The sequence below is a fragment of the Thamnophis elegans genome, chromosome Z (assembly GCF_009769535.1).
Source record: "Thamnophis elegans isolate rThaEle1 chromosome Z, rThaEle1.pri, whole genome shotgun sequence".
Lineage (NCBI taxonomy): Eukaryota > Metazoa > Chordata > Lepidosauria > Squamata > Colubridae > Thamnophis > Thamnophis elegans.
Window position 1 is genome coordinate 27,712,258 of NC_045558.1, and position 14,587 is coordinate 27,726,844.

At 37.5% G+C, this 14,587-nt stretch overlaps 1 protein-coding gene across 1 annotated transcript in view; it reads left to right on the forward strand.

The window, feature by feature from the left end:
- The window catches only part of CACNB2 (calcium voltage-gated channel auxiliary subunit beta 2), a 195,958-nt gene that overhangs the window by 107,949 nt on the left and 73,422 nt on the right, over positions 1-14,587 (forward strand). The window contains exon 3 of the mRNA XM_032237269.1: positions 3,932-4,051. Within this exon, the coding sequence (XP_032093160.1) occupies positions 3,932-4,051 (120 nt within the window). The remainder of the gene's footprint in view (positions 1-3,931; positions 4,052-14,587) is intronic.

Sequence of the window (14,587 nt, forward strand, 5' to 3'; positions counted from 1 at the left end):
AGTGGGGCATGGCAATAATTTCCCCATTTTGCGAAAACAGGTGAAAAACGGGCCATTTTTTGCCAGAACAGAGGCGTTTTTGCCTTCGCCCAGCCCCCAGAAGCACTCTGCAAGCTTCAACAGGAGTGAGGGAAGGCAAAAAAATGCCCCCATTTTTGCAAAAAACAGGCATATTTTTGCAAAAATGGAGGGATTTTTGCCTTCACCCAGCCCCCAAAAGCAGGCTTCAGCAGGGGTGGGAGAAGGCAAAACTGCCCCCATTTTTGCAGAGAATGCCTCATTTTTCACTCATTTTTTGCAAAAACAGTTTTTTTTTTTGCTTTTCCCCAGCCTTGCTGTAGCCTGCAGAGTGCTCCTAGGGGCTGGAGAGGACAAAAACTTTTTTCTTACTTACCTCTTCAAAATCTTGGGATATTTTATACACCGGTGCATCTTATAGGCTGAAAAATATGGTAATACAATATGTAAACAAAATATTATTTTAATATATCTCTATTTTAGTATATATTAACATTCTAAAAACTGAAATACTAAAGCCTGCTAAGACACTTTATGAAACTATGTAGGTAGTCCTTGGGCTGCAATTGAGGCCAGAATTGTTATCAAGCAATATGGTTATAAAGTGCTACATCAGGTGACTGCATGCCTTAGATATGACAATCACCATTATAGTTATAACTTGAAGACACATAGGTTTTAAAGTGGAAAAGGCAGGAGTCCCAGTAAGAAGCCAATATGCTATGGCATAGTAGTGGTACTGCAGGATGCCCTAGGAGGAATAGTGTGGGCCCATGATGGCACATGTAGCCATTCTCAGGGAACACAAGGTATTGCCCTGTCAGCTCCAGTGCGCTGGCCAGCTGATTTTTGGCTTTGATTTTGGGCCATTCCTGAACTTCTGTCCGTTGGGCCATTTTTCTCCTTCTGGAGGTTTGCAGAGGGCAAAAAAACATCCCAACGCGCTTTCTGGAAGTCTGGAGGCTTCAGTGAGGCCTGCATGCATGCGCAGGGGTGGTGGTGGTTGTGTATGCATGTGTGGGTTGAGGGCATTGCATTATGTGTGGGCATGCACATGCCTCCCCACTGTCCCCCACTTTTGGCACGCCTTGACAAAAACATGTGGGTTCCTAGCTTTTTTCTTCATGCATCATAAACAATAATGCTGTTGTCACTATTTCTCTGCTTTTCCCTAGTAGTAAATATTGGAAGTGGCTACCATTTATTTTTTTAGTGGATGATATTTAGTCTAATCTGTCTGTCATAACTGTTCTTTTCTGACATGCCCCCTCCCATCAGTGCAGTTCATTGTATCACTGGATTGCTCAAATCTTTTCATAATTAGATGATCCATGAAGGTACTGTTCAGTAAAGCAGCTTGTATTGCAATGGAACCCATTGGAGAACCATTTGTAATAATAAAAAAGAACAAACACTGTTAATTAAAGAGAAACTCTGTGCACGATCTATTTTTGAAACATTAGATGGTTTCCGGAGAATGTAAAATAAATTATAGACAAGATTTAGACAATTCATCATCTAAGTATTTGTGCCATTTAAGAAGAACTAGAGTTTTGAATTTTTGCCACTGCTATTAATAATTGGGGAGTAGGGTGGACTGTGTAGACTGCTGCTGTGAAATTAGTCAACATAGACCAACATGTACACAGACCTTACCACCTTAAAGATGTCTGTTCATTTCATATTTACTTTGGTTTTAGAATCTTTGTCTTATTAACTAATCTACTATTATTCAAGCTACATAGATACCTGGAATGGAACACAATTGTTATAAATGTATATGAAATCAGATTGGCTTGGTTTCAGATTTCAAAATACCAATGTCACAACTGGTGTATAAAGCATTCTTTATCTCTTTCCCAGTTCTAAAATATATGACAGTTTCAGAACAGTAGACTCCTTGCTCTGAAGTGCATTAATGTTTCTTTTAATTGCAATACTAATGGATGATAGATATGAAAGCAGTAATAGGAGACCTATAAACAAACAAAACTTTTAAAAAGTTATGATATTTATGTAGTTACTTACCAAGCACATATAGTGTAAATTATATTAAAGTAACCAAAATATATTTACAATCCCCAAGGCATGTCACAACTTTTGAGCGCCAAAAGTTGAAAAATTTGACACACCCTACCATTCATTTATATTCATCATGCAATATACATGTGAAACCAGTTATTATCATTCAGTATTATTCTTTAATACATGTAGTGAGGGATGTGTTGTCAGTTTTTTAGATAAAAATAAAATATTGATGAAACACAGTTACTAATATTTAGGTTAAAAATTAATCAAATGAAAACATTCAGAGTAATTAGAGGTCGTCTTTACTTTTACAATATAGTTCTTTCAAATTTAGTAAAGAACACAAACAATTCTCAAATATATAGCAAAGAATAAAACAGTGTATTGGATATTTCTGCTTCCTAAAAACAATATTTTTTTCAAGCAGTTTACTTTTGAGATATAAAATGGTAATTTGACATAGACCAGCAACACAGTGTGATGTGACTATCTACAAATGGCTGTATGTATGGAGCATGCCCAGTTCTGGGAAAAGATTCCAAACACTGCTCCCCCCACCCCAATACACTCAAGCTCTGAAGAGACGAAATGAACTTTGCACTTTCAAAAGTTACATTTTGCACAGAGTTCATAGATTTTTTTTAAACATTGAAATTACATAGTAAAGGTGGTGGGTGGGTGGGTGGGGAAGAGAAGTGAAGTAAATTCAGAAATGCATATACCAAAGGACAAAGCATATAGTCTATATATGCTGATTACATTAATGTAATGTAATGTAATGTATCTCTCACAATATACTTGTTCTTGATTTTTCTCCCAAAATTAATTAATAAAACGTCTTTGTATTTTGGTGGCATGACAAATTAAGAATCTACTTACATTATAACTGAGACATAGAAAGTTTGTTAAACTGAAAATAAAGATCTTGCAGCAGAAAATGGATGTGCAAAGAACTGTGATTCTGTGGTGTTCAATGTTCACATGTATGAGAAACACTGCTGGGCTCTGCAGCTGCAGACACTAACTAAACTGGCTGGCTAATGAAGGCCACGTGGATGAGGCTTCTGAAAAGAGCCAAAGGCGGACGGCTGAAGAATTCAGATATCTGTGTAAGCTATATGTTTCAATTTGCTGGCATATTTTGTATTGCAGGTGGGCTGAGGAAGGCACTGCTTTCATCCATTCCGTTTGATTTAGCAGGTTTTCATTCCTCTGACTGTAGCAGAAAGGGGTGGGGATAGAATCAAAGATATATGTTGTTTATGTAGTTATTTGGCATTATTACCTGCAATTGGTTATTACTTGACTTCAGATATACTGTCCGCTACAATTTGATTTGAAATTCTTTCTATTTTTGCTGACTGGTTGAGGCAGCAGATCTGAGTCATTATTTTCTGAAGGAAAAGGGTATCATTTGAAGAGGTATTTTTCAGTTAAGATATTATCTGTAGATCATAGCTGAAGTTACAATCCTTTTCAAGGATAATTCCTACCAACTTTGTATTTTTGATTTAGTTAGAGTCAAATTGCCTTGCTTCTAGTTTGCTGATATAAATCTATTCTTGAAACAGCTGCACATCCTTTAGCCTGCAGTGCACCATTCATACCATTGCACAGAACCTATCTTTACAAAGCAAAAATCATTTGTTGAGTAAAAGGAAGGAGAAAACACTCCACAACGAACATTGGTTTTCAGAACGGCTTCAGAATTAAAACTATTTCTATACATTTAATTTTTTATTGAGGCTAACAGCAGTTACTGCAGTTAAAAAAAACAAAGCAGGATTTTCAGTTGGTTCTGAAAAAGAAACTTCACAGAAACATTCTGATTTTTTGTAACAAGATCATAGTTGTATTTTTCAATCTCTGTTTTTCTTTTTCTTAGGGTTCAGCGGACTCCTATACCAGCCGTCCGTCTGATTCAGATGTATCTCTTGAGGAGGACAGAGAAGCGGTGCGGAGAGAGGCTGAACGACAGGCCCAGACACAGCTGGAAAAAGCAAAAGTAAGAGGTGGGGGTGGGGGTGATTCATGGGAATGATTATTCTAAGAAAACAATTACTTGATTAATTTTTGGTGGCATCATTCTTATCTGTATAAAAAGGTACAACACATAGTTGATGTTACTGCATACAAAATAGGTCTGCAAAGCAAAAAATATTTTCCAGTTACAAGTCTATTTAAACTGTATAGGACAAGCAGTTCTAGTTACTAGTTTCCATGCACCGTGGGAACCTTCATGTATATGTATACTAGAGCATTGATAATGCAGTGCAAATATCCAAAGGTTGCCATACAAATGAATAGTACACATAACAAATTGCACAGTAGTTGTGAAAGATTGGTCTTTCATCACATCACAATATATATTTGAGAGAAGAGGATTGATTATTGCTTCTCACATGATGCAAATCACTGTCTCAAAAAGAATTATTCTCTGTTTTATTTCCTATGGAGAGATTACAAAATAAGTAGTTTGCAAAATGTTACCAAAATTCTCTTACAATACTTTACAAACTATTTGAATATTACATGTTAGGAAAAAAAAAACTATTAAAAGGTTATTCATTATAGCAACATATTCTAGAGCACTCCGCAAAGCCAGAGCTGCCAATGCTGTAACAATGGTGCCCATATAGGTCTGCCCGACATGTGGCAGAACATTTCGTGCCCGTGTAGGCCTTACCAGCGAGTTGTAGACACACCGTGGACAGCCCACAACCTTTTAGATGTCAAAGTCCTCAAACACAATGAACACACATTATCATATTCTAACATAGATATGATTTCCTTCTGAATGGTTCAATACAATAGGGCTAGTGAACTACCGATTCCTTCTGTTAAACAGTGTCATTGATTAGGACTCGAAGGGTGCCTTTGCTGTTGTGGCACCTGCACTCTAGAATTAGATTCCCCTGATAACTTGTGGTTCCTGCCTTGATGGTGCTCTGGAAAGCCTTAAAAATCTGGCTATTGTATACCACCCAGAGATAATTTTAAGTTGGATAGCGCCAAAATAGAAAGAATTAAATTAATATTTATAAATTTGTAGTATTTCATCCTGGAAATTCTGAATTGTATCTATATAACACCATCATGTGCACACTTTTTTTTAATAAAAAGAGAAATTAATACATTATTTATTCTGTTATTATTACCTAATTTCTTAATTCTGTTTCCTTCCTTCTACTTCCCCTCTACATTACTAATCTCATTCTTGCTGTTTCTGAAAAATAGCTATGCTGTTCTGAATATTCTTTGAATTTTTTCTTATTCCTCTTTATCTTTAAAAACAACTAAGTTTTTATTTTAAAACTGATTTCCTAATCATAAATGAACTTGATTAATTACAGGCAACCATTGAACACCTGATTTTTTTTAAAGAGCATAGACAACATAGGCATTTAAAATTTATTTTTATTGCTTTTTTCTTTTGAAAAAGAAGACAAAAATAGTTATAATGCCATACATAGAAAAACAAAGCGTGAAAAGGGATTAAAGAGAGAAAAATCACTGTAGCAATTAACAATAATTCTATAGTTATATAAATTTATGTAAATATTAAATGCATATTTATTAATATTTGATACATTTGTATAACTATAATTGTTTTTTAAATTATATTTTGTATAAATTCATTCCATATTTCATTATAAAATCTGCAGACTAGTCAACCCTATAGAGGTAGCAAGTGTAATTAGGTCTACAACTCATTGAGTGATTGGGGCCATTCATTTATATGTTCAATGTTGCAATATCAGGTTTTTTAAGCCATAATAAGGCCTTAGAGAATCCATTTATGTTATTTATGCTTCAGCACTGCTGGAGGAAAATTAAAAACAAAGCAAACCAGACATAGGTTAGAGTTGCAATTAAGGCCTACCTTGTGATAGTAGGAGTGGCAAAACGTCACTATTTCTCCAGTATGATTGTATCCACAGAGTTTTAATTTACGGCCCTCTTCAAGTTCACCAGTCCCTCCTTGGGAAGGAGGGCTCAAACAATCATTTACAGGGCTGTGCAGAGGAACTTGTTAAATACTTGATGAACAAAATTGCTTGGATCCATTCTCATTGTTGTAGTCCATTAAAATGCTTGTGGAATTGATTTTCCAGATTATCTGGGAACAGATTGACCCAGTTGGACCTGAGGAAGTGGACAGGATCTTTGGAGCTGTTAAGGAACCTAATTGCTTTTTAGACCCCTCTTCCTCCTGGTTCGTGAAAGCCTCCAGGATGGTGACTTGTAGGTGATTCCAAACAGTGATTAATGCATCTTTACAGGAGGGGATGTTTGCAGCAATATTCAAGGTACCCCTAGTTACACTCATCCTCAAGAAATCATCATTGGACCCAAACTCCATGGACAACGTTTGTCCAGTGTCCCATCTCCCCTTCTGAGGATAGGTGGTAGAAAAAACCTTGGAACTCTAGAGAATCCTGGATGAAAAAAGATTATTTGGACCCTTTTCAGTCAGATTTCAGACAGAATTATGGGACAAAAACAGTATTGGTCATGTTGTGGATAATCTCTGAGAACAGTAGGATGAAGATACTGCATCCATTCTTGCTCTCTTTCCTCTTCAGCAGTTTTTCATTGACCATGGTGTCCTTTTGGGATGTCTACAGGAAATGGGATGGGCAGCACAATATGGTGCTAGTTCAGCTTCTTTTTTTAACGACCAGGTCAAATCATTATTAATAGGGATTAAGAAGTCCACTCTTTTGTGGGGTGTCAAAAGACTTGGATTTTTTTTTACTCCTTTTTAACATCTACATGAAACCACTGTGAGATCATCTGAAACCATGAGATGAGATATCAGATAACGCAGCTCTATATCTCCACCCCTGGTGATCCAAACAGTATTGTGACTGCCTTTTCTAAGTGTAAGCTGTAAGCATCTGGATGATGGTAAATGGGCATCAGCTGAAGCCAGACAAGACTGAGTGGCTCTGGCTAGGAGAAGATCTCTGGATTCAGCGGTTTATGAATATTTACTCTGCATGGGGTTGCAGTACCCCAGACAAATCCAATGTTTGGGAGTCCTCCTAGGCCAATGACTCTTGCTTAAAGAGAAAGTTGTAGTTGTGGCTAGGAGGGTTTTTGTGCAACTTCGCATTGTATCCCAGTTACCTAGATCCTGAGGCTCTGTGCATGATCACTCATGCCCTAGTCATTTCTTAGCTGGATTACTGCAATGCTTTCTACATGGGCTACCCTTGAAGAGTATTCGGAAGCTGCACCTGGTGCGGAATGCAGTGGCTCAGTCTTGGGAGCTCCTAGGGCTGCAAATATAATGCATGAGCTGCATTAGTTGGCATTTGTTTAGCAGATCCAATTCAATGTTGGTCAATACTTTTAAAACACTACATGGCATGGGTCCAGAATATTTGAGCAACCATCTGTTCCCAAGGGGACAGGTCAGCCCAACTTGTTCCAGAGAAACAGGCCTACTACAGATCCTATTTGTTAAGGTATTGAAAGAGGCAGGATCAAGGAGAAGAGCCTTTTCTGCTGTGGTACCATCCTGTGGAACATTTTTTCATTGGAGGTAAGAAATGCCTCCTCTCCTTTGGTCTTCAGAAGGTTATTAAAAGCTGACATTGCCAGTTGACCTAAAGCCCTGAGTGGGTTCTTACTGGAGGTGACTAACAAAAAAAAGATCTCATTCCTGTCCCATCCATCTCTTGGCTCTTTTAGCACAGTTTTTAATAATATTTTAATGTTGGTTCTTTTTAATTTTTTTAATTATTTTTCAGTTGTAAGCCACCCACAGTAACCTTATAGGGGAGATGGATGGCATATAAAATTAATACTTGCATAACTATGTATATGCATGCATACATATGGTACAGACCATGTTTTTCGGAGTTTAAGATGCACCTTTTTCCCCTAAAAAAAAAAAGGCTGAAAATCTGAATGCGTCTTATACAAAGAATACAGTATTTTTTTTGCCTCCTGAAACCCCGCCCCTTCACCAAAATGGCCATGCATAGCTTCTAGGAGATTTTTAGAGAGCTCCTGGGCTGGGAAGGGCAGAAATGAGCAAAAAATGGGCCGTTTTTTTTGTTCAATTTTGCACCCCCAGCCTGTTGTCATGAAAACGGGCTGGTTTTTGCTCATTTTTGCCCCTCCCCATTCCCCCTCTAGAGAACACTATACAAACCTCCTAAGGGCTATTCATGTCCTTTTTAAAAAAAATAAAATATGGGCCTGTTTTTGTGAAAAACAGCCTGTTTTGGGGAGGTTTTTTTAATTTGCCTTTTCAAAACCTTGGTGTGTCTTATACTCCAGTGCGTCTTATACTCCAGTATTTTATGTACTACAGTATATAAGATGTTGTTAGGTTGTCAAATTCCATATACTTGATATATATAGTTTAAGAGAATAATTACCCTCTGAACATTTTAGCTTTTGTCACACATTCATTATGTAGCCCACCACTGTCTCCCAAAACTTTTGTTAAGTATAGCATATTGTTAAAACATGTGTTTTAAATAAGTATTATTTTTATAATATTTTTAACAAAATTCTATCTTAGACAATCCTTTTTCTACCAATGTAATGGAGTACAATAAATTCTGAATATTTTTTGTTGTATAAGTCATAATTTGAAGTCTATTAGTGCTCCTTAATTGCAGAACATGTGCACAGACTTCACCATAATTTCAGTTGGGAAACTGTGAGCATCCTAGACCAAATTAAAGTAAAAACAACAACAAAACACATTAGACGATTCTGGGAAGCCTGGATTCAGACAAGTCAGGAACATAGAGATAAATAACATCTACATATCATTCAAAATAGACATTCAAAAAGCTAAAAGATGACAGGACCTTCTTCCCAGCAATTATCGAGATAAGTTAAGATTAATGCCAAAATTAATACCATTAGGATTGCAATAATGAAGAGGTAGGTAATATCCTAAACAAAGAAATACTAATGCAGACATAAAAAGGTTACAGAAAATAACAGCTTAATCAACGAACCATCAAAACAACTCCCATCCATATTGACAGGGGAACTCACATAGAGACCTTCTAATACTGATAATGTCACCTAGTTGGGTAATGAGATATCTGCAAGAAAACCATCAAACTCAGAGAGCATCATGACCCCACAATTCAATCCTGAGCTACAAATATTCTCTATTGGTATTGACTAGGCAATATAGGAACTTCCAATTCTTTATCCAGCTCATTTCTTAGCATCTATATATCAAATTGATTTATTGATAACAAATACCAATAAAACTAATAAGCTTTACAGTTTTAAAGAATTTAACAAATTATTCTAATATCTCAGAAACTGAAAATGCTATTGGTCCAAACAATGTGGCTAACAAATGTTGTAACTATAAATCTATACTGATAGAAAACATTTATTCTTAAGATAGCACATATTAAAAAATCATTTGTATTATCTGTTAATTAGTTCACAGTCAATATACCTGCTTCCATACAATTTTCCATATCACCATTTTTTATCATTTTTAAAGTTAAATTTCAGATTTTTTAAAATTAGCCATTACACCCCAACTTTCTAATTGACACAATTGTTCTCAGAAATAGAAAAGTTATATTGTTTAGACTGTAATACTTTCCACCCAGATAAAGATTCACAAATCAGAAAAGTTTTAGTCAACAATAATTTCAAATTACAAGTTTTAATTTAAAATATTTCATATTTGACTATAGGTAAGGACAATAACAATGTTTCAGATTTGGAGGCAGTACACGCAATGTTGGCTATAAATATTTCTTTAAAGAAGAGTTATGTTGGTAATATACTGAAGGAACTAGTGATTAGGTCTGGTGGTCTACCTACTTCAATTTGTTTCCCCCTCTTTTTTGTTGGGGAAGGGGAAGGAAACATATTGTAGTACTTCTTTTGATCTGAATTCTCTTTTTTCCATTTGAAATGCTTGGATTGCTTGATGTACATTTACACTTCCTATAAAGAGAAGGAAAGAAAAGCAAATGGTACAATTATTGACTCAGATTCAGATCTCAATGGCTTTTAGTACTGTTCATAATGATGTCTTCCTAAAATGTTTCATTGATGTGGGATTAGATGGTACCCTGCTGCAATACTTCAGCCTTTTGTGAGTAAGTAATGGTAAAACATCGTCATTTGTATATGGGGTTCATTTCCTGTTCAGCTGTTCAGATAGCTTTCACAGGGGGAGAGCCATTGCTAGTTTATGGATGAAAGTGAACTCTTCTCAACTAATAGCCAGGAAGCTATAGAATTCGTAAATCAGTAATGGCTAGAATGAGTCCAAAGATCAATGGTCATTATATAAGCTTCTTTGGAAATGGTAAATACCCCATATTCTGAATCTGGTTTATATCATCAAATTATGAGATTTGCAATTTGGAATTGTTTTTGAATTCTGCTGAATATCTAGCTGACTGCAACTAAATTGTCTTGCCCTAGTTTCAGAAGTATGTTTCTTTTATCTCTGACTTACTAAATATACATTTGGTCATACTTTAAACATAGCCTCAGCTACATTAAGCTTGGCATATTACAATGTTTGTATGTGAGACCATTGTTAAAAAAATCACTGAAAACTTTGGAAAGTTAAAATGAATACTAGAATACATAGGCTAGAATATTTAGGTACTTGAAGTTATTTTAGTTATGAATTTTGTTCTTTCTTTTTATTCAGTTTTGCTTGTTTCTGCAAACATATTATTGTGTGCATTCTTATCCAGAAGCCTTAAACCAGCACTTCCCAAATGCCCCTGTTATGATTGGCTATTGTGTTCTTGTGTTGTTTATTCCAAGAAAAACTACTTTTATCCAATTTGGAAAGCACTGCTCTAAACAATTTAGTGTTAATGGAGTTCCACTTTTCCCCAGTAAAGAGATAAGTATTTAACACATGTGAAGAACCTCTGGTACAATGAAGACTTAAGACTTGTTTGTGTATTGCCCAGGTCCTGAGGCAACATAGCAGTCCCAAATGATAATCTTTCTACTGCTTTACAATTGGATTGGGCTCTTTTGATCTTTGTTTTTTTGCCAAACATGTCTTCTGATACTTTGGCCAAATAACTCTATCTTTGCCTTGTCTGTCCAGAGTACATTGTTCCAGAAGTCTGGGTCTTTGCCGTAGTGTTTATGAACAAACCTAATGGGTTTTTTTTTTTTTGGGGGGGGGGGGGGGGAGAAGTAACAAACTTTTACTCCTGGCATAGATCTAATTTGTGCAGCTTCCTCTTAATGGTAGACTTGTGTACTTTGTCATAGATAATGATGAGAGCTACCTTAAGTCATGTTATGAGATTATGGGCTTTGTAAAAACTTGATTTTGCATCTAAGCAAGTTTGCAATTGTTTGAAGTCACTTGTAGATGATCTTCTGGATAATGGAATGATTGTTGTCAAATTGTTGGGCAATTTTTAAAAAATATTTCCAAGATTCATAGGCATCTATAACTTTCTGAAGGCCTCACAGAGTTCTTTTCATCTAGAGATCGTAACTCCACACTTTTCAACAACAGAGAGCAAGTAAAACTAAATGTCTTAGTTTTCAATTTAAAAGGTTCAGATTTTCTCTCACAATGTTCTAATCATTTGCATCTGATCTGGTATCCTTGATTCTAATTTTAGAATTTTGAGGTAAAGGTAGCCCTCAACTTACCACTGAAATGGAACTCCAGAGCTTTTTATAATACTGCTATAAAACCATTTTAGGGAAGCAGAGCAGATGGCTTTGGTGTGATGAGAAGCAGATTCAAGGTCTGCATAGAGATAGGATGAGGGAATGGCAAAGATTTTTGCAGGATCTTGGAGGTTGCCAAGGGACACTGCAGAAACTGTAATTTTGGGACTGGGTCATAAATAACATTTTAGCAGTCTGCTGTAACTTTGAATGGCCACAAAGTGACAGGTCCAAATCAAGGACTACCTGTAATGATAAATATAATGAAATATTTACTTTTTCCATACATAAAATTTACATTTTTAAAAATTTAAATTACACAAAGAATTCCAAATATAAATGGTATATGATATTTGTTATAATATATCCCTTTTATTAGTATTGTTGAAATGAAAGATGTCTCTATGATGAAAAGTAAAACATTTCAATGAAGGTACTTTTTCACACAGCTGTATATAGTCTTTGGTGACACACAATGGCATAGAATAGAAAAAACTGGACATTTAAATCCTTACATAGCAAAATATGACTGACCTACTTTTGATGGGTTTTATTTATTATTTTAACAAAATGTGTAATCTCTTCCTCAATGGATTCTAGGCACTGAACAACATAAGGAAAAAAACCTATAGAATATAAATAGCTAAAATTAATACAATTTATTTCTAATACTATCCTATGGTTGGCCCCCTGCATCAGCTTGGGTCAAATTGTCTTCTATAACTCTTCTATTTCTGTGTACTGTTTGTCTTCTAAATGCCCACAAATATAGGCCTTTTCTATGATAGGTTCTGTTTGTGGGCATTTAGAAAGCAAACAGTCTTAGTTCATCATGCCTATGAGCCAGAATGATAGAGGGGCCAGAAATCAAAATATGAATTATTTAAAGTAAATTATTCTAATGCAGTTTTTAGAAGTAAATATTTTTCTGTATTAAAATGCTCATAATTGTGAATCATCATGAGAGCTATTTTTGCGCCCAAAATATATGAACAATTTTTAAAAGAAAAAATACTTCTTAAATGGACTGGTCTGGCTTTTATTAATTCTTTTCAATGTGTCTAAATCAATTTGAGTCCTTGTAATTTTCCTGTGCACTGCTTGAGAGTCCAAGCAATGCATTAAATCAGTCTGGTTGCCCTGGAACTGAGGAATCTTTTCCTTGACCACGCCTCCTGATGCTCGTTAACGCCAGATTTTTTTCCTCAGTCTGCCTGTTCAAGGGCTATTTCAATGAGCTCTAGCTTAATTTACTCCAGGCTTGGACTCTTAGTATTTTTCCTTCCTAGTTTGGTTTTTTCCTTGCCACTTTTCCTTTAACTACAAGTCTTTCCTTCAGATTTCACAGTCTTTTTTCTTTGCTTCTGGACTCTAAACTGCAAGCTGAGGTAGGAATGGACGTGGGGGGTGCTCTGCTGACCGTGTTGCTTGTGGGTGGCAGCAGGGGTCCTTTTAAGTCTTTTTTTCCTTCCTTTGAAAGGCGGCAGCACTCTTGCCAGCTGCCAGGAGGGGCAATCAGCTTGTTTTTTCTTTTTTCTTTGCCTTTTGTTGCTTAAGGTGAACCATGGAGAGTCTGGAGACTGCATGGCCACCTCATTTTCTTCATTTCTCCTTCTCCACCCTCCCACGAATGCAGTGGCCATTTTGAAGGGCTTTTTGCACCCTTTTTTTCATTGTGCCTTATTGCTGCCTGGTCCATTGGATGCAGATCTCTGCCGAATGGTTAGCTGGTCCCCTTTGGGTCTCCGGAAAGGCCGCTGCCACTCATCTTCTGCTATCTGGGCAGCACTGGTGGATTGGCCACCACGTGGTCATCCACTGGCACAGAGGAGGTTGGTTCCATTTTTGCCCTCCTCTGGTTGATTTGTGGGTTGCGCAGCCACTTTTGACTCATGGCCTTCCCTAATCTTCTCTACCGTCTCTCGCTGATGACCGGGAGGCCTGCAGACGTCGATTTTGGTGCATTGCCTCACTTAGTGATGACTTGAAATTTTGTCTCAGTTAGTGATGGTTTGTTCCAACTGCAAAAATCAGGCTTCCACATCACTGCCATTGCTCTGACCCACTCAATGATGGCTAATACCACCTATTTCACTTAGTGATGGTTTTCCATCTTGTCCCATTTAGTAACGAGGTCTGCAAATCAACACGGAGGGTAGGAATATTGCATCCTGTGGATCTGGAACAGCCAGGACCATCGTCTCAGGATAGATCAGGTTCCTCCAGTATCTCTGGCAAGGGCAAGCAGTCTAGAAAGGGTGAGGTGGCAGGGCAGACCAGTCATTCCTATTGTGCATCATCATCTGTGGCGGACAGGGACGCTGAGCGCAGGCAACGGGCTCTCAAGAAACAATTGAGAAGGCCCAGCGTCAGGCAACTCGGGCCAATCCACAGGCCCCTGCTCAAATGGAAGCATTACCTCCTCCCTCTTCCATTGGGGACCCTCTGCGGGTCATTGAGGAGGAGGTGGAATCCCAGGTTTTGTGTCCTGACATCTCCATGGCAGATCCGGGCTCCCCAGTGCCCTCCTTTGTTTCTGATTTGGCCCTGGGGCGGCCCAGCTTGGGAGGGGTCTGGCCTCATCCCTCACAGGAGGGGCAACCTCCCAAGCTGGGCCCAATGATAGGTCCAGGGATGACCAGGACCCGAGCTTTCAGCTCACATGCAAGCAGTCATTGCCCAAGCCATCTCCCAGGGTATAGCAGGGGGGCTTCAGAAGAAAGATCAGGCCCCACCTGATCCTGCTCCATCCCAGGCCTGGAAGGGAGTGTCCAGCGCTGCCTGCAGGGTACAACATCCTTCCTTGGAATCCTCAGTAGTCAGTGAGGCTTCTGCATGGAGGACCCAGAACAGGAGGAAGAACTCTTGG